This window comes from Lissotriton helveticus, chromosome 2_1 (assembly GCF_964261635.1).
Source record: "Lissotriton helveticus chromosome 2_1, aLisHel1.1, whole genome shotgun sequence".
NCBI classification, from domain to species: Eukaryota; Metazoa; Chordata; class Amphibia; order Caudata; family Salamandridae; genus Lissotriton; species Lissotriton helveticus.
In genome coordinates this window covers 2,024,994,858-2,025,016,484 of record NC_136059.1, presented here as the reverse complement: position 1 = coordinate 2,025,016,484, position 21,627 = coordinate 2,024,994,858, and the positions used below count along the sequence as shown (strand labels likewise).

At 44.7% G+C, this 21,627-nt stretch overlaps 1 protein-coding gene across 3 annotated transcripts in view; it reads right to left on the bottom strand.

Annotated features, from left to right (window-relative positions):
- TMEM144 (transmembrane protein 144) overlaps positions 1-21,627 on the bottom strand; it is a 162,288-nt gene that overhangs the window by 65,258 nt on the left and 75,403 nt on the right. For all 3 annotated transcript variants that reach the window (XM_078676992.1, XM_078676991.1, XM_078676993.1), the window contains exons 6-7: positions 16,605-16,686; positions 5,141-5,220 (exon numbers count right to left, since the gene is read on the bottom strand). In XM_078676992.1, the coding sequence (XP_078533118.1) occupies positions 5,141-5,220; positions 16,605-16,686 (162 nt within the window). The remainder of the gene's footprint in view (positions 1-5,140; positions 5,221-16,604; positions 16,687-21,627) is intronic.

Genomic DNA, 21,627 nt, shown 5'->3' with positions numbered 1-21,627 from the left:
GCCCACACTGCCATGGGTTCACTGGCCAAAGCAAGAAGTAATGGCAACAGAGGACAGCCCTGCAGTGTTCCACGCTCTAACACCAATTTTTCCGACCGGCTCATCCCCACTCGGACCCACACACAGGGATCTGTATAGAGGATTTTGATCTACAAACTAAGCCCGTCACCCTCAGCATCTCCTGAAGATAGCCCCAATCCACAGTGCCAAATGCCCTCTTGAGGTTGATTGTGGAGAAGCGTGGCTCAGTGGTTAGAGGCGGCAGACCCGGAAGCTGAGATCAGCCGTGGACCAGGGTTCGATTCCCCGCCTCGGCGGGTCTCGGGCTCAAAAATTCCACGGACTCGACAATTCTCGCTCCGGTGCCTACTCGACTCACGGGGTCACACTCTGCGACTCTGGGCAATAGCTTGCTTAATCTCCACTACGGCCCCTCGCGGCGGGATGCCTGGCTTTCACCTTGTGAATACCCTGCCGGGGTATCTCACAGGGGAATACCAGGACGGGTTCCCTAAGCAAGCGCCTTGAGACCCCTGGGTGATTAGTGCGCTATATAAATCGAAATACATTTACATTTACATTTACAGGAGCGCCAGCTCCTCATCTCTAGTCTGTACCTCATGCATGACATGCGACAGGCGCCTTATATTCAACCCCGTGTTTCGGACAGGGATAAACCCGTACTGATCCTCATAGATGAGGTGAGACGTGGGAGGCAGTTGCACTGCAAGAGTCTTACATAGTATTTTAACGTCAGTGTTTATCATGGTGAGTGAACGATATGCCGCAGGGTCACGATCGTCTCCCCCTAGTTTCAAGAGCATTCATATATCGCCTACCCGCAGGGAAGGGGGTAAGAACCCCCGCACAAACGCCTCATTGTCTAATTGCAGTAATGATTGCACCAACTGTTCAGAGTAAGCCTAATAGTATTCAGTCAGGAACCCATTCCCCCCCCTTCCCCACCCCAAACACCCCACCAGCTGCCTTGGCCGAGACAACTCTCGAAGTGCCTCAAGTAATTCTTTGGTCGTTTATCATGCCTCCAGATTCTCCTTGGCCGCCAGTGGGAGGAGAGTCATTTGTAAACCCCCCAGGAATGTATTAATAGGTACGAGTTTTTGAAGGATGCAATTCTTAGCCTCACAGGTGTTTCATTATATTTCAGCTTATCTTAAATGTAATCAAAATACATCTATCCAATGTTCAAGATGTCAAAGTATTGGTATGCCCAATGTAAGAGAAGTACAGGAGATTCGTTTTTTATGCATAGACAAGTGTGTTGGAGTTGAAGTAAACTCAGATCCTGTTTTGTCACTATTGGGCAGCTGTAAATATCTAATGTTGATACCTCTGAATGAACCCACACATGGAGGTTCTCAGAAAAAGTTGAATTTTGAGAATGTTTTCAATTCAATAATTAACTGAAAATTGTTTGGTTGAAGTTTGAAAGTCTAGTTGTTAGAACTGGCTATTTCTGGTAGGCTAAGGCTGACGCCAAAGCCAGGCAGAAACCACCATTCTAGTCAGGGCAAGGGAGTCACACGCCAAGATAACCCCTGCTCACCCCCTTGGTAGCTTGGCACGAGCAGACAGGGTTATCCCGGAGGCGATGTGTAAAGCATTTGCGCACGCACACAACAGCAACAACATCCTAGGCACACCACAAAAGGAACTCCACACAAGGTTATATAAAAATAACTTCTGTATTGTCAAAACACATCAGATAGAATCACACATGTACATTGTGCCAACTGGCACGGGCAATATTCACAAGGGATTATGTATAAGACAGGGCCACCAGGACCACTGTCAGGAATCAACACTTGGCAGAAATAGCACTTCTAGAACTTAGAATACTATTAGAAATAGCACTTTGTAGATCATAGCATAATAAGAAGTTTCACACATGATGCATAGAACATTCAGAGGTGTAAGGGAAGGAAACACATGATGCATAACACATTCAGAGGTGTCACAGGCATAATGGCATAGCACATTACGCATAACTCACATTTGGGCCTAACCAGTAAAAACTACAGTAGGCAATCTCTCACTAGTCTAAACACATTAGACTCTCCCCCTAAGCATAACTCACATTTTAGGGGCGTAACTCACATAGTGAAATAAACTCTCACTAGCATGAACCAACATAGGTAAAATAACCTCACAGTCACATTGCGCAAACATCACCTTAGGCAATTACTATCATAAACATAGCAAAATCACATTGCGCAGACATCACATTAGGGCCTTGCGCCCTACCCACATACCAGTCCCCTTGGCCAACTGGCCATCTCAAGGAGACTCAACAGCCCTGTGTCCAGAATGTCAGGGCGCGCTGCCAATGCAGCGCCAGTCAGGGGTGCGCCACCGGCGCTAACCTAAACGTTGCAGCTGCCCACTAATTGCTGGGCAGCTGGGAACAACAACAGGGCCTAAACGTCCCCCAAGAGCCTCACTGGGCTCTAAACATCATGTGGGCGGTGAGCCCCTCTGGACTGTAAATATAAAATGCCCTCAAGAGCCTCACTGGGCTCCAAATAAAGTAAATGCGGCCATGAGCCTCTCTGGGCTCTAAAACTAAGTAATGCCTGAGCCCCTCGTGGGCTCCTTAACAATGTAGCGCCTGAGCCCCTCGTGGGCTCTTCAACAACTGTGGCGCCTGAGCCCCTCGTGGGCTCCTCGACAAATGGGGCGCTGTGAGCCTCTCGGGGCTCGTGAACCAACAAAAATGCCCCCGGGGCCCTCGTGGGCCAAACAAGAATGCGGCCTGTCGGAGTCCCTCTCTGGGGGACTAAAGACATGCCCCCAAGAGCCTCTCTTAGGCTTGAACACACTGGCGGGGCCAAACAGCGGATGGAGCCTATCAGGCTCGAACTACCAAATGTCCCCACACGTTCGAGGGAACGGACCCCCGGCCCCACTCACCGGCTGCTCCTCTGTGCTCTCGCCGGTCTCAGCCTCCTTCGGTCTGGGCGGTGCTTTCCTGGCAGCGCGGGGCTCTCTCACTCGTGAGAGCCTCGCTCGAGTGGAGACAGCTTCCCGACCCGCTCCCCGGGTCCCATTAGGCAGCGCGGGCTCTACCAGCAGACCGGGGCTCTCCCTCGCTCATGGGAGCCCCGGTGATGACGCGGCTCTCTCCTTCCGGTGGGCAGCCCATGGCTGCGCGGCAACTCTTCCTGGGGCCAGCCAATGGCAGCGCGGCCCTACTGACGAGCCACCCTGGCTCCGGTCGTGCAATTTCCCTGCAAAAGCACGGGGTGGGCTCCCGTTGCAATTAAATTAAAGCGAGGTAATGCCGGGTGGGCACCGGCTGTGCACATAAGGCGCTCACTCAGCGCTAGTGGAAAATAAAGCGCTCCTAAGCGCAATAAATCAGCGCTCCCAAGCGCTAGAGACACTAAGAGTGCTCTCAAGCGCTAGGGTCCAAAGGAAAACGCTCCCAGGCGCTAGAGCATCATAAAAACCCATAGTGCTTATAAATCCAGTACAAGGACAAGAGAGGTGGAGCACAGCAGCTCCCAACAAAGAAAAGTCCTCCAGCCCCCCCAGGAAAGTCCATCAGGTGTCCAGGGCATCAGCAGGACAAGGCAAGCCTTCCCCTGGGCCCAAGCAGCAGCACGCCCCTGGCAGGATTCAAGTCAGAAACAAGAACATTTTTAGAGTGTCACAGCACCCTTTTTATACCCAAAATCCTTTGTCTAAAGGGTGCAGGCAGTGTGAGAACCAGCTACAACTGGTTATGGGGAACTCCTTTCACTGGTCAGGCTAGGGACATCAGACGCACCACAGTGGGCGGAGCCAGCATTGTGTGGGGAAAACACAGCCCTATTCACTCCCAGGTGCTATCTCCTCCCACCACTCTAGTTGCAGATGCAGTTATTCAACCAAGGGCTGACTCAGACAACCTCCTGGGGGCTCCCCAGCCCCCGTCACCCTCAAACCAGACAGTCAATCCACAAGCAGGCCCAGGCACACTCCTGGAGCCAGGCTCCAGCCAATCACGTGCCAGCAGACTCACTACACATGCACACCCATGTCTAGAAGTGGCACTTCCACACTAGACACATTCATGCCGCATACATCTTTACGCAGCATTCAATCTCACGAGTTCGCACATACCAAACTCGACCCTGCACTCCCCACACATCAGGAACTACCATGGTTACACATATTCCCCATGCATTCCTATGGGAGGGCAGGTCACTCACCACACATACACAGAGAGCTCACGCACTTTACACTGTACCACAGTGAAAAAGTGCGCAGAGGCCTAAAATCACCAACACCAGTTTCCAGAAACAGGCTAGGAAAAAGCAAAAAGTTTCGGGGTGAACCTGCCAAAAGGGCCAGGTCCAACACTAGTTATTCTACTATTTTCTCTTTTCTACTCTTGGATATTTAAAACTTTGTTAAGAAATCAGTAAAAAAAGAAAAGAAAAAAGAAAATGCAAAACGAGGTGACATACCAAATTGAACAGACACCAAAAAGACAAACGAAGCAAGAAAGCACTTTTGCACAAAATCTTTAGGCGAATATGGTAGAACAAGGTGACCACCAGCACAATGGTAGCTACATCATTAATGGACAAACAACTCATATTTAAAACTAGATCACTAATGACACATTAACATGCTCAGAACATCCAGTTTGAAATGAGAACCACAGTCACGCTTAACAAACGTTTGCAAATAATGTCATAGAAGACAGTACAAAGCAACAGAGATTGCAGGCAAAGATATAAGAAATTGCCTTACGGCATCCCCGATTGTAGATACAGACAAATGGCTTTCTACCACGTGCATTATGGCTACAGTGTTTTGTCATTTTAGTGGTTAAACAGATGCCTCGTTTAATGTGAAGCACTGAACTAACAAAACCACATTATCAAAGACCAGTGCATGACCAAAAGGCCATCCATTGTGGACTGTCTCCACAAGGCATTCATTTTAATAACTTATTTTTTTTAATGTAGACGTTTGCGATTGAAGGGGTAAGACAGTAAGTTCAAATTTCTTTCTGGCAAAATAAGTATTGTAACCCTTTTTTCCAACAGCAAACGCAGAACCAAAGATTTTTAAAATAAAAAATTAGCTCATAAAACTGCAATTTAGATAATGAAGCATTTCCACTTACATTATTCGTTTCTGCAAAGGAGAAAGCCTGTCTACCCACGATGCATCAGCAGGAGGACTTTGCTGCAAGTCACTGTTTATCTATGAAAATTGACACAATAGAATTACATGAAGTAGAAAAAGTCCCCTTAGTGTTATTGACAGTGAGAAAGATAGAGAAACAGAAAGGAAAAGAGAGAGAAAAAAACAAATACAAAATGGATAGAAAAAACTGGGCCCCAAGAAAGAGCACTGCACTCCACATACAGCTGTAATTCCTTTATTGTGCAATGTGCAGAAGTACAGATAAGATACTAGTGAACACATTTAAGCGCGATTCGCCTTGCACACAAGTGTTGTGCGCAAGGCGAATCTCCTTCATGAGCAAGGCGACCCCATTGCCCAGGTTCAACCTAAAATTGAAGTGGAGGGGAGCACGGAAAGGACGCCATCCCTTGGGGCTGGCTCAATTACTGTATGCTGAGAGATCAGCGCAGTAGTTTCCCTACCCGCAACATCTCCCCCCAAGTGGCTGATGACATATTTTTCCTGTTAGCAGAAACATGGGCAGGAAGGTATGCCTGCTTCTCCTAGCAGGAGGTTTTAAAATGCTCCCGTCGGTTAGAAGCACACTTTAGTTTCCCTGCCCACACTCTTGCGGGCAGGGAAAAACACAATGCTCTTCTCTGTCAGGAGCAAAAAAAACAGTTGCTCCCACCAAGCAGGAGCAATGCCGGCTTGCGCAGTACCTAGTATGGGTTCCGGGGCCCATTGTGGCCATGAGAGGTGGGCTGCATGCCCCCTCCCTTTGAAAGATATGTTTTGACACCAGGGAGCCAGTATTGGTTCAGGGAGGGAGGGATGTACACCCCACTGTAAAAAACCCTGAGGGATGGGATGCTAAGGGCCCCTTCTGGCTCGGGGAGGGAAGTCATGCCCCCTTCTACTCGTTGGGCGGTGGAGGCGAGGTGAGGACACCTAAGGTGCATATGTAGGCGGCCCCGGAGAGAAGACCTGTTCCTTACTGCGCTTATCTTGCTGCCTTGGAGAAGATGCTGATGAGGCAATACCCATGACAAAAAATCACCCAGACAGCACATGAAGCCCAGGTAGGAGAGAGCAAGACGCAGGGTGCTGTGCGCTGGCAGAGGGGTGCTGGGCGAGAGCCTGGAGACAGCAGATGCTTAGGTGGGCTGTAAGAGAATAGAAAACGCACCATTCTGACAGAAAGAAAGCGGGAGGAGGACCTTGTAAGCAAAATAGGCCCAAACTCCGAGAAAGAGACATGGCCTACATAAAAAAAAATGATGATGCAAGGACAAGGACACTAACACCAATTACAAGAATCCCCAGTCTCGAATGCCAGTGATTAGAAAGGGTCAATGTTCTCATCTCAATATTGGAAGGCAGAGGGGCTTTTGCGGCCTCAGTGTCACCAGCTTGCTCGTGGGGAATGTCATTCCACTGAGGCATCCTGTAGGCAATGGAAGGAGTAACAGGATTGATAAATCCTGCAAAGAAGGGCCTAATGTATGAAACAGAACCCCCCCCCCTCCCCCAACCCCCCTAGATTACCTGGAACTAACTTTATTTTTATGCCTCCCATAAAACAGGCAGAAAAAAGGTTACAAGATTTTACAGTGTCACAGTGGAATCGGGCAATTTCTACACACAGCAAATAGTGAATTGGGTCAAGAGGACCACCAGGCAGATAATATGGACCTTAAGAAGGAAAATCCTGCTTAACAGTCAGCAATTGCTTACAGCTGAGCAGACAGCCCTTTCTGCATGTTTGATTTAATTTCGTCTATCTGAGATTAAATCAGTCAGCTGCCTAAAGATTGTGGAGCTATGTATGCATATAAATACAGTTGGACATAGTCCTCGAAGCAGAAAATCGCCTCTGAAACACAGAGACGACTGAAGACACATTACAAATAGAGATCACGACTTTGAGTACAGAGGTTAGGCCTGCCATACTTAAATGTTAAGAACTAGACAATAGGATGTTGCATATACAAATCTAGTCAAAGGAGCAGATGATGACTTGGAACTGTTGGTTCAAGGGATTTTCTCCTCAGAGATGGTAGAAGCCTCACATTGAGAGAATACACAGGGTAGGTCTCAGGAGAACAAGAGACATGAGCAGGCCAAGAGACGTTTTGGTTAAACTAAGCAGCTACAGGACCAAAGAAAGAATCTAAGCAGCAGCGAGAAGGATGGGTAGCATCTTGTATTAGGCTACCTGTTTTCTCTTCACCAGGACATCGCACCAGTGACCTGGAAGCAAAGACAAACATCCTGTCTATTACAGAGAAGCTACTGTGGGAAGAGTTAAGATACCGTTTGACAAACCATTGTAGCTTTGTATTGGATTATAAAAAAAAGTCACTCAGCATTTCACAACTCTGGAGGCGGCAGCTCATTCACGGAAAATTTCTCTAGAGGTCTCGAGAAAAGATGCAACCACTAATGATGATTCCAGTGGAGTAGAGGGAGCAAGGCATCTCTTTCTGGTCTGGTCAAAACCAAAAACACAAAGACAAAGGGAAAATAAAAAGGCAAACCAGGCTTTACCGAGACAAATAAACGGCTACACCTCTGCAGTAATGATTAAAGGACTCTGCTGAGAAACTGGACTTGATTAATAAACATTACTGTATGAACAAATCTGAAGTTGCTATTGAAGTAGGTGCAACATCTGATCTACCACAGCTTGAAGATCTATCAAGATTTCTTGTTCTCTCAAAATTACAGTATGCAGTACTGGCTCAATAGAAGGATAGGAAACAATCTCATCCACAGTGTGACAACATGACCCAACTGCATTTGGTACCTGGTGGGCCACTCTCAGATGAGAGGCTATTTTCGCACTACATAATCCATAACACCCATTTTGTATAACTCTACATCCATTTATAGTTATCTTTGTTAGTTGTTAGGGAGGAGATTGAATGGGGAACCATCTGGCCTCTACCTTGGGAAACAACACAGAGTCCTACTGTGGTATTTCATTGAGTCTCAAAGTCAGAGACTTCCACAGAGGAAGAAAGTCGAAAGTAGCGGCGATACACACCAGACACAAAGATCACAAAATATGCTTAAGCTCAATTCACTAAAAACCAGAGTCTTAACTCTCAGAACAAAATACTTAAATTATTGCAAGCTATAGAGAAGGCCATTTTGATAGAATAGCACTCAAAGAAACACAGCTGTAGGGAGTATCCCTTGGCGTTTCAATTGTCTAAACATGCGAAACAGAGTGGTTGATCACTTTTTTCACAAGTCCTTGGGCTTTAGCCCTACTACCCACAGACATTATAGGGATAGTAGATTTCTTATGGTTTTAAACCACCTCCAACAAAGGCAGCTACAATTAATCACAGTGTATGCCCCTAATGTTGGCAAAGACAAGCTTCTGGTCTTGTTCTTATATGCTATAGGGGACATCATGTTACTAGGCGACTTTAAAGCAGTGTGGAATGTGCAGGATGACAGATATGAAGTAAATAATCCAAACACAGGGGTGCTTTCTAAAACTCTCAAACAACCTTTAAAATCTCTGGGCCTGAGACATACATAATGACAACTTAACACAGACGAAATAGATTATACTGGTCTCACATGTACAGCGATTCTACTCCATGCTTGACTAAATGAATGTTATCAACATATTTATGCCAAAAGTGAACGGGTTAAACTCTGCAGAGTTATTCACTGTTGGAGTTGCAAGAGGGACGACGGATTGTTCAGCTACCCCTTATTAAGAAACCCGTTTATAAGGAAGAGCTAACAACTCATATCCTGGAGTACTTTAAAAGGATTATTATGGATGATTTCAAACCGATGGCCAGAGACAAGTGCACAAGAGTGATGATAGCCCTTAAAAGACAGAGACAGTTCAAGCAATTAAGGAGCAAACTCTACTAACAAAGTGGAACACACGTTACTTCGTCTGCAGCAGTGGGCCATTGAACAGGTGGGTACCACTTAGCAAAAGAGCTTTGTCAGAGACTACAGAATACATATAGAAGATGTATTATATTCTTTGAATCCCTTGGTTAGAACAGAGATGAAAGGCTGGTGGTCTTCAGTGATTTTCACCACTCTTTACACATCAGGTGCCTTGAGGGAAGAAAAGGTTGAAGGAGACCGATCAAGATGAATCTCTAGACTTTTCACCTATTCCTCACCTCCAATTAAACTTCAGGGAAGAGCTGGAAACCCCCATCTAAAAAGAAGAGGTTCAAGCATCAAATAGAAGTCGAAAACCCATACATTTTTAGCACCTGATGAGTTCACAAGAATATTCTGCAGGACATTTGCCTCTATCATGGCCCCTCATCTTAAAACCCTAATCAATGTGTCTGTTGGAATGGTGAAACCCTTCATGGAGGAGAAATTCATTACTCTTGCACCAAAACTGGGTAAAGAAACATGGTGTTGTTTCTCTTATAGACCGGTAGCCTTGCTCGAGTCAATGCTAAATTGCACACTAAAATATTAGCAAAGACAGGACAGTATTCTTGAGATTGTCCAATTAACAGAAAACATCAAAAAGAAATAGATACAGGCTAGTTTGGTGTTGCTTGATGCTGTGAAGTCCTTTGACAGAGTAGATTGGTGTTTCCAGCGAAGATGATCCAGGTTTTTGGGTTTGGTCCCAAATTTACAGATAGGCTATTTGCGGATACAAGATACCTAGAGTCCAGTGCAGTGTTCAGCTCTCTAGGGCCTTCCTGCTCTGGCTGGGGGCCCAACAAGGTTGTCTAGTTTCTCCTCTCCTGTTTGCACTAAGCAATGAACAATTGGCTATACAAATTTGGAAAGATAATTCAATACAAGGACTACCCTTTGGTTCAGATCATCACAAAATATCGCTGTTTGCTGATGCCATACTGCTCACTCTCTCCTTCCCAGACACATCACTAGTGGGGATACAAAATTAGTTCATAAACTTTGAAAATTAATTAAATACCCAGGGGACTGGGGTGGAAATCAGCCAACTTTTGAACCTTGTTGTCAACTTTATGGGAGGGTTGTTTAGGCAGTGGTCTCATTTTATTGTGGCTGGAGAGAAGAAATGTGATTACAATAAATGTCCCTTCACGAATGCTGTACCTCTTTCAATCAACAAAAAACAAATGCCTATACTGATATTGTTTAACAAAGATTTTGCCACCAGAGCAAAGAATGTTTATCCAAGCTGGGGAGTGCTTATAAGTAGCCTTTTATTAAATTGTCTTGATCCAAAAAACACAGGGGTATATTTGTATTAGTCATATACATCTGAGAACAAAAGCAACACTTTTACATACACTAAATACAATACGGACAAAAAAGGGGGTGAATAGATTCTTTAAAAACAATTCAACAAACATACCAAAGTATAAAAGGCTACTTATAAGCACTCCCCAGCTTGGATAAACATTCTTTGCTCTGGTGGCAAAATCTTTGTTAAACAATATCAGTATAGGCATTTGTTTTTTGTTGATTCATAATTTTGGCTCAGCCTTGCTGATTAAGAGCCCACCCAAAGTGTTCTTAGGGTACCTCTTTCAAGCCTTGCCGAATAAAATACCATCAACATCTGCACAGATCAAGCATCTTTCCCTACAATTTGTTTGGCAAAATAAAAGAGCCAGATTTGCATACAAGATTCTCTGCTTCCCAAAGAAATCGGGTGGCATGGTCCTCCCAGATTTCTGACCTATGATCGAGCAACACAACTTAGAGTCATTGTGGATCAGTCACTGTGAGAAATAGACAAATTGTGGGTACATGGGGATGCAGCAATAGTGGGAAACATAAGGGACCTTGTTTGGAAAACTGCAAAAGACGAGTATTTAAACACTTACCTTGGTACCCCTGGTAAGAAGTTTAATTTGGACGGGACAGACAAGTATCAATACATTCAACTCAAAAACTGGGTACTGAATCCGGAATTTAAATAAGCAGCAACCAGACATTTGACCTTCTTTGAGAAACCGGTGCGACTTGTGGAAGAAACTATAGGTCCCATCTCCACCTTATATAGGCTCCTACAGGAAATAGCAGAGCCAGTACTGCACCAATCCAAAAATATTGGGATGACTTGTTGAAAACTGAAATAAATGAGAAGCAATGTCCTATGCAGCAATAAGAGAAGGAAATCTAAGAGTATCCTGGGGCGGGAGGCACAATACAAGACATGTGCCAAACTCAAACCATATATGCTGGAGAGAGTCTGGTATGAGGGAAATTTCAAACATATATGGTGGGAATCTCCACTTATCTAATCATTGTGGGGAGAAGCTTTAGACAGCATGCAGAAGATACTGGAATATCCCATATCATGCGACACAGTTCATGTATATTGGTGATGTGCCATTCCACTCTACAACATCAAACCAAAGCTGATCACCTATTGATATGGAACTGTTAAGGAGCTGCAACGAATACATTCTTGAAGAAGAGGGAACACCCCCACCCCAGTCTCCCTTTGGTACCTTAGACTATGGAAGCTGTAAGCCATGGAAAAGTTCTCTCATTCTTTATCTGGAGCTAAATTACACTTTTAAGATATATGGCCATTTTGGGGTTTTTTTGGAGGAGGGATTCAAAGGACAATTTACCCTGGCAGACTTCTAACCCTGAAAATATTTAATTGATATCTAGATATCACAGAGCATCTCAAGCAAACATACAAGGAGGACATCGGCTACAAAAGGTCTGAGAAAACTGTTAATCTTAAGGGTTGAGAATATTAAGCAAGATAAGACTTTGACTAAATGATAATGTAAGCAAACTTTAGTCTGCACCTAAGCTTGGAGTGCAGACCAGGAATTTGAAGAAATCTGGGAACTGGAGTTGCACATGGAACAGAATAGGATGTTTTGTAAATGTGCAAAGTACTCATTGGCATTCCTGAATAGCTGCCTTTTCTGGAAAAAGGCCTCTTTATTTATTAATGGCACAGCTGCTTTAATCAAGATGATGGTCCTCCTTGGGCAGCAGTTCATCAGATTGGTTTCTCTTTCCTACAGAGGTGGATATTTAGCAAATTTGAAAGTATGCTCTCCTTACTAATATGGACAAATGCCAGACCCAGGCTAAAGCTGAAGGATTGGAAACGGACGTATGGTGTGCTAGTCATTCCTGATTTACTGTGTTACTATTTGACCTCCAAGTTACAACCTCTCCCAAATTACTTTTTGGTTGAGAAAGTGACCTGCTGGTGGGTTGCCCTGGTATCAAGTCACTAAAGTGCCAGTTTTTGAGCATATGGGAATTACAACCCGATGTATTCCATCTGGTTGCTCTGATGTTCACAAACTGAAAGTGGGCAAGAAATCAGTGCCATTCACAACTGAGGTGCCAATTTGGAGAAGAAAGAGCTTTCGGGAGCTATATATTGAGGCTGGTATGTCTGGCTGGGTCTATTGATGAACACCACATACATGAAACAAACCTTTTTAACCTTTGAACAGGGCAGGTCTGTTTTATGTTTGGGTGGGGAAATTAACTAAGGCATCTTGAGATGCATGGGAAGAGTTTCATGGTCATACAACATTTTAGGCACTGCACATACTTAAAAAGGCTTGACATTCCGCTGTCCTCTTTGTACCATTCAAAATCATATCTGTTTAGGCTGAAGTAGGGAAAAAAAGACTTTAGAAAGAAAATGTCAGATGTAGATTGGGCCAAGGAAATAATGTACATGAAGGCATCAGCCAGTAGAGCTAGATTTTGCTGAACTCAGTTTAAATTTCTACATCTGCAATGCCTTGCCCTGCAATAATCCATCTTCAATGCGCTCTACATGCTCACTAGGTCTGGTGTTGACAATACTGACTTTTTTATTATGGTCTGATCCAGTGGGGGGGTGTTTGCTTTCTGGACACAGGTAGTTGACAGTCGAGGACCAGGATACTTAAGTCTCTTTTGCACAGCTTACTGGTTCTACAACCTGAGCTCAGAAAAAGCAATGCTTAGATTAGGTTTTTCGTATTGAATCTGCCCCCAGTCATAGAGACATATGAAACTGCACTGGATACAAACTGTGAGACCTAGGTTTGATAGGGGGTGAATGGCTATGTGTTGGGAATTGGGTTATTAGTTGTGTGGCCAGAACAAGTAATAGTTGCTCAGTTATCCTCAGTGGGAACCAAACACCCCATTGTAGCACTTGACTCTCACAGGGTTGCGAGGTGGAGCAGTTCAAGGCCAACTCAAAGGAGGTGCTGTGGTCTAAGAGTCACCAATTACTGGCATGCAATAATAACACTCAATAAATGATTGTCCAGTCAGTAGCTTTTCTTTAAAAAAGCAGAAGTACATTTATTACGCAAACACTACTAAATACTACAAAATAATTTACAAATATACATTGGCAGATGGAATAGATCATAGATGGCATTGGGTAATCACTGGTGACCCCTTAGAGGGGTCACCCAAACATATCAAGTGAGCTTAACAGTGATTGTGTAACAACTCTATTACTCTGGCATGAATCTTTGTAAGAAGTGCAAAGAGAACACATACATAAAACTTGCAATCATCCTGAAAACCCAATAAGCATTTATTAGAAATTAACTTTCTGTTTGAGCATTCTTTTAAATATTTGTTATGAAACCGTAGCAATCGATACAACCGTTAGAAGGCATCACAGTAATCCAGCAAGGTGAAAAGAAATTGCAGGATAACTACACATTTAGCCACTAGGAGGCATGACCACAGGAAATAAAGCATTACAATATAACCACACAAGGGCATAACCAATCATCAATGCATTAAGCCTTTCTATGCCTGGATGGCCTTTCACAATGTTCTCAAACGCAAGGTCCCTAGAATGCAAACTATTTCCAGCTAAAGAACAAGCGCCCCAGTCATGGGAGAGCTTGAAACTGAATTTAAAAAAGCAAGGAAGGTGATGATTTTGCCCCCCATCTAACTTATGGAGAGGACCCAGATGATGATCCAAGGAGAAAGAGCATGTCGTGCTGAACGTTCTCGGTGGTGGTCCCATCGCTCTAGGACCATCACAGGCTCAGTTATGATCAAAAATGGGTTTTAAAAGGAATGCCCCGCAAAGCATTATGGGGTAAGAATCCAGAGTGCGGTAAATATCATAGTACCACTGAGCCTGGGAGAGCTGCTTGAGATTTCCCTGGTTGCTGCCTTTAAATGCGGCCTCGAGCCGTGCTTCTCTTTTTCGTGGGAGGTGCCTGTGTTGGAGAGCAGTACAGGGAGCCCACCCCCAGCTGCCCTCCCTGACCTCTCGCTCCGGCAGCACGACAGAGTGCAGGAGCCGGCAGCCTTTCTTTGTGTCTGCCTGAATGTATACTGTTGGAGCAGCCTCCTGCTGCCATTCTGAGGCCCAGGGAAGGAGTCCTGTGCCCCATATGTTTTCTGTGCTTCCCCACATCCTTGCAGTGCTGGGGGTCTGGGGATGGGTTTCCGGCTACCATTTTTATAAGTCCGCCCAGGGAATGGGGTCCCTGGGCGAGATGAGAACACTAGGAGGAGGCCCCCACGCATGCCCTCTCTCCAAAAGTAAGTTACAGCTTTCCTGCACCGTCCATCATGCCCTGGTTTACCCTGGGGGAAATTGATAAATAGCAGCCGGGCTCGGAGAAAGTAAATTAGGCCAAAGGTAGCCAAACTTTAGAGTGCCATAACACAGGCCCCGCTGAGCCGATTTGGATGACCTTGGGCTCATTTTACTCCAGGTAGTGAGCCCTATTCAACAGCCTCCTTACCTCCAAAGTGGTGCAGTCCTCAAATATCTGGTATTCATGGCTCCCTACACCAGTTCTCCTTTGTGGCATTGTTGGTGGGTGCTGAAAAGTCCAGGGCTTCCCGCAAATTGTCCTCAGGGGGGAGTAAGGGGGCCAGCCTCACTGGCCCTAAGGGAGACCCACTGATCCTGAGATCTGGACAGAGTCCTGGGTCCTGAGAGGGGTTCACGGAGTTCCGCCTTACAGTTCTCCATGGCAGTCCCAGGATCCAGCAGCACAGTAGTTAGAAAATCCGCAGGCAAGAGAGAAGTCTCTCCCTTGTGGAAGAGTTTTTAAAGGAGAGAGAAAGGTTCCAGAAGACAGGCCTCCCAGGACAATCATAGGGCGCCACATCACCACTCTACCCCCGTCCCAACCCTCCTGTAGAGCATGCTGGGACAGTCCAAGAGGGTGTCATCTAGGAGTCAATGGTCACATCCCCTCCAGGGTCCAGGCACTCTCCTTTGTTCAGTGGGCTTGGGCAGGCCCACTTTAGTACAGTGTAACAGCAGAGTGATTGATTAGGTAATTCTGCCCTACCCCTTTCCAGCTGGGAGAAGTACTGCTAATTTCTCCTTTTGTGTGGGGTGACCTTTGTTCCTGTTGCTGGAGAGAAATGTAATTAACCGACACAGCAGAGGGACAAAAGGCCTGGGCTCTGATCCTGAGCCGAGCCAGGAAAATATGAAAACTCTGGATGACCCATAAGATATAAAGATATCATTTTGGAAGTTACAGTAATTTGTTTTCCACAGGTTACACTCTAATCCGAGACATCAATAGTCTTAGTAGGCCAAGGGGAAATGAATCTACATTCTAAGGCTGATCACACCCTATGTGTATAATGGTGTGTCACTACAGTTAAAACCGTAAAGCACACTCACTTTCTCTAATAGTGTACACTACCGTCATGAGGCCTATCCCAGGTGAATACCTAACCCTGCAGAATAACCATTGCACCAGGCTGTTACCAGGCTGAGGACGTCATTAATATCCCGTGCGCAGCCCACACACATGTTCATGTGTAACCAGTCAAGTGTCCCTTAACCTGGCTGCGTCACCTTATCTTAAAAGGTGGATACTGGTGGTAAACATGCACAGTTTATCATGTGATTACCGTGGGTGAGACACCAGTAGTGAGGCTCAACCACAGCAAAAAGTTTAAAAAACAGGTGATCGAAAAAGCTAATATTCTGGGCATACTGCTGGGGCAGACCCCAGTGCAACAACATGCAGGAGTGGTTGGGCACACCAAAAATCCAAGTGATACGAGTCATCACAGAGGAGAGGCTACACATACATCTGAGAGAATAGAACAAATTGTGGACTGTATTTCAGCAGGATATGCAGAAGTTGACTCAAGATGAAAATCCTTTTACAAAAGGTGTTTAGAGGAAATCCAAATGATGTGCAAATAAAAACACATATAGAATTCACTGCAATCAGACTGAAATACGAAAAGAGAGGACAGCAACAAATCAGTTCATCTTCAAAATTCATACAGTCTGCTACTCAGATTCAATCAAAAAACAATTATCTAGGCAGTTATTCATTTCCTTCACATAGGCATGCGCAAACTTTGTACCGTATTTTTTCAGATGAGTAATAGATTCCATACATCATTGTGCTCCCTAATGATTCAAGTGTATTCGGCCACTTTATGCCTCATTGAAAAGAACGTTTTTGTTATTGGAAATAATTAGAATTTTATACACATGAAATACATACCGAATTTCTTAATAAAGGAGTAGATTCTGATGAAACTGTCCGTGGAGTAACATCAGTTTTCACAAACAAAAATATGACGGCACTGCAAGAACAACATAAAAATAAATTTAAAGTGTGAACAGAAAGAATAAACTTTATCAAACAAAAAAAGGTTTTCAAAATTAGGCATCATCACCATTAGTTCCATCAGTAGCTGCCCATCCACTGCCAAAGTGGGTGGGTGGGGGTCCAGAGACAGAGGAAGGAGGTGGGGAAGGTTTGGGGGGCAAAAAAAGAAAATAAACTTACCTTGACGCTGCTGACGCTGCAGTCTCCGGCGCATCACCTCGTCCTTCTGATCCTGTGCACAGGCTCCCAGCCTGCTGTGCGGCCAATCCTGAAGCTGCTCTCGCATGAGACCAGCTTCAGGGTTGGTCGGAGTGCTGGCAACTTGCTCTCCCAGGCAGACTAGGAGCCTATGCCTGCTCTCTACAGCCCCAGCAACACAGCTGAGCCTGGAGAAAGCTTCACTGTGCATGAGGGGTTCGGCAGGCCTGAGACGGACAGCCAAACACCTCATGCACAGTGAATGGAGTGCCCACCACTCCCCCACCAGCAGGGTCATACCCTGGACCCGCCCCAAAGACTCCTTAGAGTCCTGGGGCGGGTACAGAGCATTAAAATAAAACAGGTTTAAAACCCGTTTTATTATTCTTTTATTTTCTACTTGTGGCAGGGGGGCGGCGCTTCTCCGATATAATGGAGTGGCCGCCCCGCATTCCATATGTGTTTTTAAAAAAAGATTTTTATTAATTTTCATAGAGACACAATTCAAAAACATAGATTTAAATAATAAAGCAGCATAGCACATCACAGTAGCATCATCGTTATCAAGTACAGATGGAAAGACATCAATTCTCTTATGTTCAGCTATTCAATCCCAGTTCTCACCAGTCCCTCCCTCATCAACCCTCGTCATCTGATTCTGAATCACTATCTTCCCTGTCCGGTGGAGGTTCACAAATATCCCCTCTACATTTATTCCATGCCCCCCGAATTTTACTAAATTTTTTGGGACAATGTCTAATACTGAATACCTCCCGCTCAGCAACCATGGCAGCGTCCATGTCTCTACATCAGGCTGTTAATGACGGGGCTACTGCCCCACCCCACTTTTGAGCTATATTCCTTTTGGCGACCATAATTCCTAGTGTTACCCACCTCTGTCCTGATTGCGACATTTCATTTGGTTCCCATATATTTAGTAGACATGGTTTTGGTTCCGGCACAAGCGACACCCCCCTCCGATTGAGATATGGTTCTCATTACTTGTACCCAGTATGCCCTTATTGTGGGACAGTCCCATAAGGTATGTAAGAATGTACCTTCATCTCCACAACCGCACCTACAGTCATATGTGTTTTTTTAATCTTACCTTGTAAAATCCATTCTATGCTACTGGTCCCACTGCCTTAGCTCTGCAGCATGGACACATTTATAATGCTATGTATATACACCCTTATTGTAGTCTGTTGCTACTGCTTCTATGTTTGTCTTCTAAATACGTTATTGTGCGGAGTGTTCTAATGCAAAGTCTCAGAGCTTTGCTTGCAAGATGCAAAACATACAATTACACCATTTTTTACTTTCATAAGTTTCAAAAAATATCATTTGGTTATTGAGCTACTGAATCTACTTAAGAAGCTGCTCACGAAGCTGCTCCAAGTACAATACAGCTATAATGTAGTTTTTCCCACTTGACGGCGAAGAATGCACCAATTCGTTGGTGTGCAAAGGAGATTTGTGTAGTAAATGTGCACACAGCTTATCTCATGGAGATTTATGAAGTGCTGAAAGACAGCAAACATCTGATAGCTACACTACCTTGCTGGGCATTATCAGCGAGTTGCAGCTTGAGTCCATAGGTCACAGCAATTGATGGAGCCACATGCGGGCACACCCACACCTCTTACAGCAACTCACTTTGACAGTAAAAGCGTGATGAATGGAAAGGCTTGCATAAATCTGAAACACTGAAATTACTCTGGTTGTGTTCCCTACCATTGTTTTAGCTTGTCTGTGGCATTAAAAAACGACCAATAAGTTGCAAATTAGCCTTGGTCCTCTTCCAATAGGAACCGTACATACTGACCTTCTAGGACATGTGCCTTCTGATCATCTGGTTTCAATACCTGTGCCTGTAATTCCCATATACATTATTCTTACACTGTGTTTTAGATAGATTTGCATTGTATTTATTTGGAACATAAAATATGCATGTACATGATTTTCTACAATGAATTACTTTGAATGAGCCCTCATATTAGTAAATAAACATATTCCTAGAACAGATTATTTAGTCAAAGACAGTTTCAAATGAAATGTTACTACGTTTTCTTGAAATCATGAAGGCATTACTTTTAGTGTTTGTTAACCATACTTGAGTTCAAAGCCTATTTACGATCAGATTAATTCTCGAATTCAGCTTTTTTTTTTTTAAATACATCCATGTTAAGCTACACAATGCACCCCTTTTGCAATGCCAACACAAATAAGCAGGAGACAATATTAGGTTCCTTCTTGGCAGTTCTGATAATCAGATTATTAGTGACTATTAAGTATGTGGTCTTGTATTTACTCATATCATTAGCAACTGCTATAGGCATAATATTAACAAAAATATTGATTTATATGTTTTATTGAGAAAGAGGGGAGGAAGAAAGTGAGGTAGAGAGACTGTATTTGACTAGATATGCAAAATTTAACATCTCATTGAATTTGGGTATCACTCCATACCTTTCAATAGTTTTCCCATAAAAATATTGCCTTTTTGGATGTCAAAAATGGTACAGGTTACTAGTATATGCAGGGGTTAATTTGGTGCAAAAAGAACATTTGATGGGCAGAATGCAGAGCAATGCCATAAATTCACCCCAGTACAGAGATCTGGGCCTAAATCTATCGTTTGTTTGCTCACCATGCATTCCAGTTTGGACCCAGCCATATGAAAATCAGTCTTGACCCTGTGCCCAATGGGAACAGTCTAGCCTGAACAGCCAGGCTAGGCCAGGTCCTCTCTGGACTGGAAACAAGCATCCTAGGACCGGTTTCGAGGTTTCACCCCATATCAGCCAGGATAGCTTGACCCCAGTGGCTTGGAGAGCACGTGACCTACGTCTGGGCATACCCGTCGCACTCAGAGTGACAAATGCAAAAAGAACAATTGATGGACAGAATGCAGTACAGAGATCTGGGCCTAAATCCATCGTTTTTTTGCTCACCATGCCATTCCAATTTGGACCCAGCCATATGCAAATCAGTCTTGCCCTTTGCCCAATGGGAACAGTCCAGCCCAAACTGGTGGCATTACTTTTTAGGTCACAGCTACAGTCTGTCTGTAGGCAGTGCCCACTATGTCCAATACATTACATAAAGTGGGTTTTGGATCAGTACCTTGCTCACACCTGTGAGAATGTCACTGCAATTTTTTTGTGGACTGATGCTGCTTTTTTTTAATTCTGTGCACTAGGACAAAGTGTGACAAAACAAACGAGGCCCAGGCCAGCACTGTACCTGGACTGTTGCAGTTTTAAAACTGCAACCGGGCCCATCAAAATAAACTCTTAAATAATAATAAGTCATCTCCATGGAGCACACAAGGCTGGGTGTATGGCATTTAAAAACAGGACATATTGAAATGTAAAGTTAAATTGTGTTTCCAGTGACACACCCTCAAAAGCTATTTTCCCTGTAGGAAGGCAGACTGGGCCAGAGAGAAACACTGGGAGGCAGAATGAAATATAAATTCTGCTATCTCAGGCTACAGAAATAATGTAGGCTTGACTCTTTTTAATATTTAGAAAAAGCCGAGCTCAATGGTGTAGTCAGATTTTAATAAACTTTCAATAAATACTAAGGAAAGGGGACTTTTAGAAAGTTACCCTTTTCCTGCCTGAAGCTTCTGGAGGTTACTTTGCATCAGCTTCCAAATGTGACCCAGCTGGTGAGCTTGTTAATGGCCCTCATGAGCTGTAAGAACTGCTTCCAGAACAGAGACAATAGCCTTGGGGGTGTTTTGTGCCTCTGACAGGAATACCAGGAGCCGTATTATAGATTGTGCCCTGGAGGTGCAAAGGGCGTATGCAACCGAGAGCACAATGGTATTACAGAAGGGGCCACAGATACTTGTGTGTACTCTTCTCTAATACTAATAGAACTGAGGCACATGTAGCAGCAGTGGGTCTTCCCTCATTTGCATGGGAAAGTGGCCCTATGCAAATGAGCAAATCTACTTGACTTTGCACCCTGATAGGTTTCAGTTTCCCCTAATTTCGAGATGTATGTCAAACATGGATTGACTCCAATTTTATTTAACACCTTGTGGCACAGATATACGAAGGGAAATGTGGATTTACAGTGGCCCTTCACTGGTTCTTTCGACGGGGCAAAACTAGATTATTTACAGGACAGATTATTTGCGAGGCGCAGTCGCCAGAGTATGTTCGACTCACTGAGGATGTGACAAAAGGAAGTGAAGGAACGACAGCTGAGAGAGGAGAAGGTAGCTCAGAAGAGAGCGGCGCAGATGATGGCGCAAAAGGCGAGGGAACACACTAAGAAAGAGAATAAGCAGCGGATTGAGCGCGCAGATAGACTTTATAGGTTACAGGATAATAAAAGTTATGTGGTAAGAGAGGAGGAACAAGATGAGATGGAGGACATTTTGAATGTTCGCCCCCCGTATGCTCTGCAATCACTGTACCATTGACGGGTTCCGTTTCCTCTGCGGTGGTTTCGGTTCCACAAACGGGTGTCCCTCCCTTGTCCGGCACCCCCGCTTCCTCTGTTTTGGCTCCTACTTTGTTGGGAGATGTCGAGCAAGCTTTGTCTTCTGTCACCTCTCCATTGACTACACCCTTGGCCTCTCTCTTTGCGGCGAGCTCACCTGCCCCCTCCGCGATTTCCTCTGCACTTCCCACTGTTTCTGCCAGCGCTACCCCCCAGGGTGGGTTGCTGACCCCGACTCGAGGTACGGGAAGTGGGT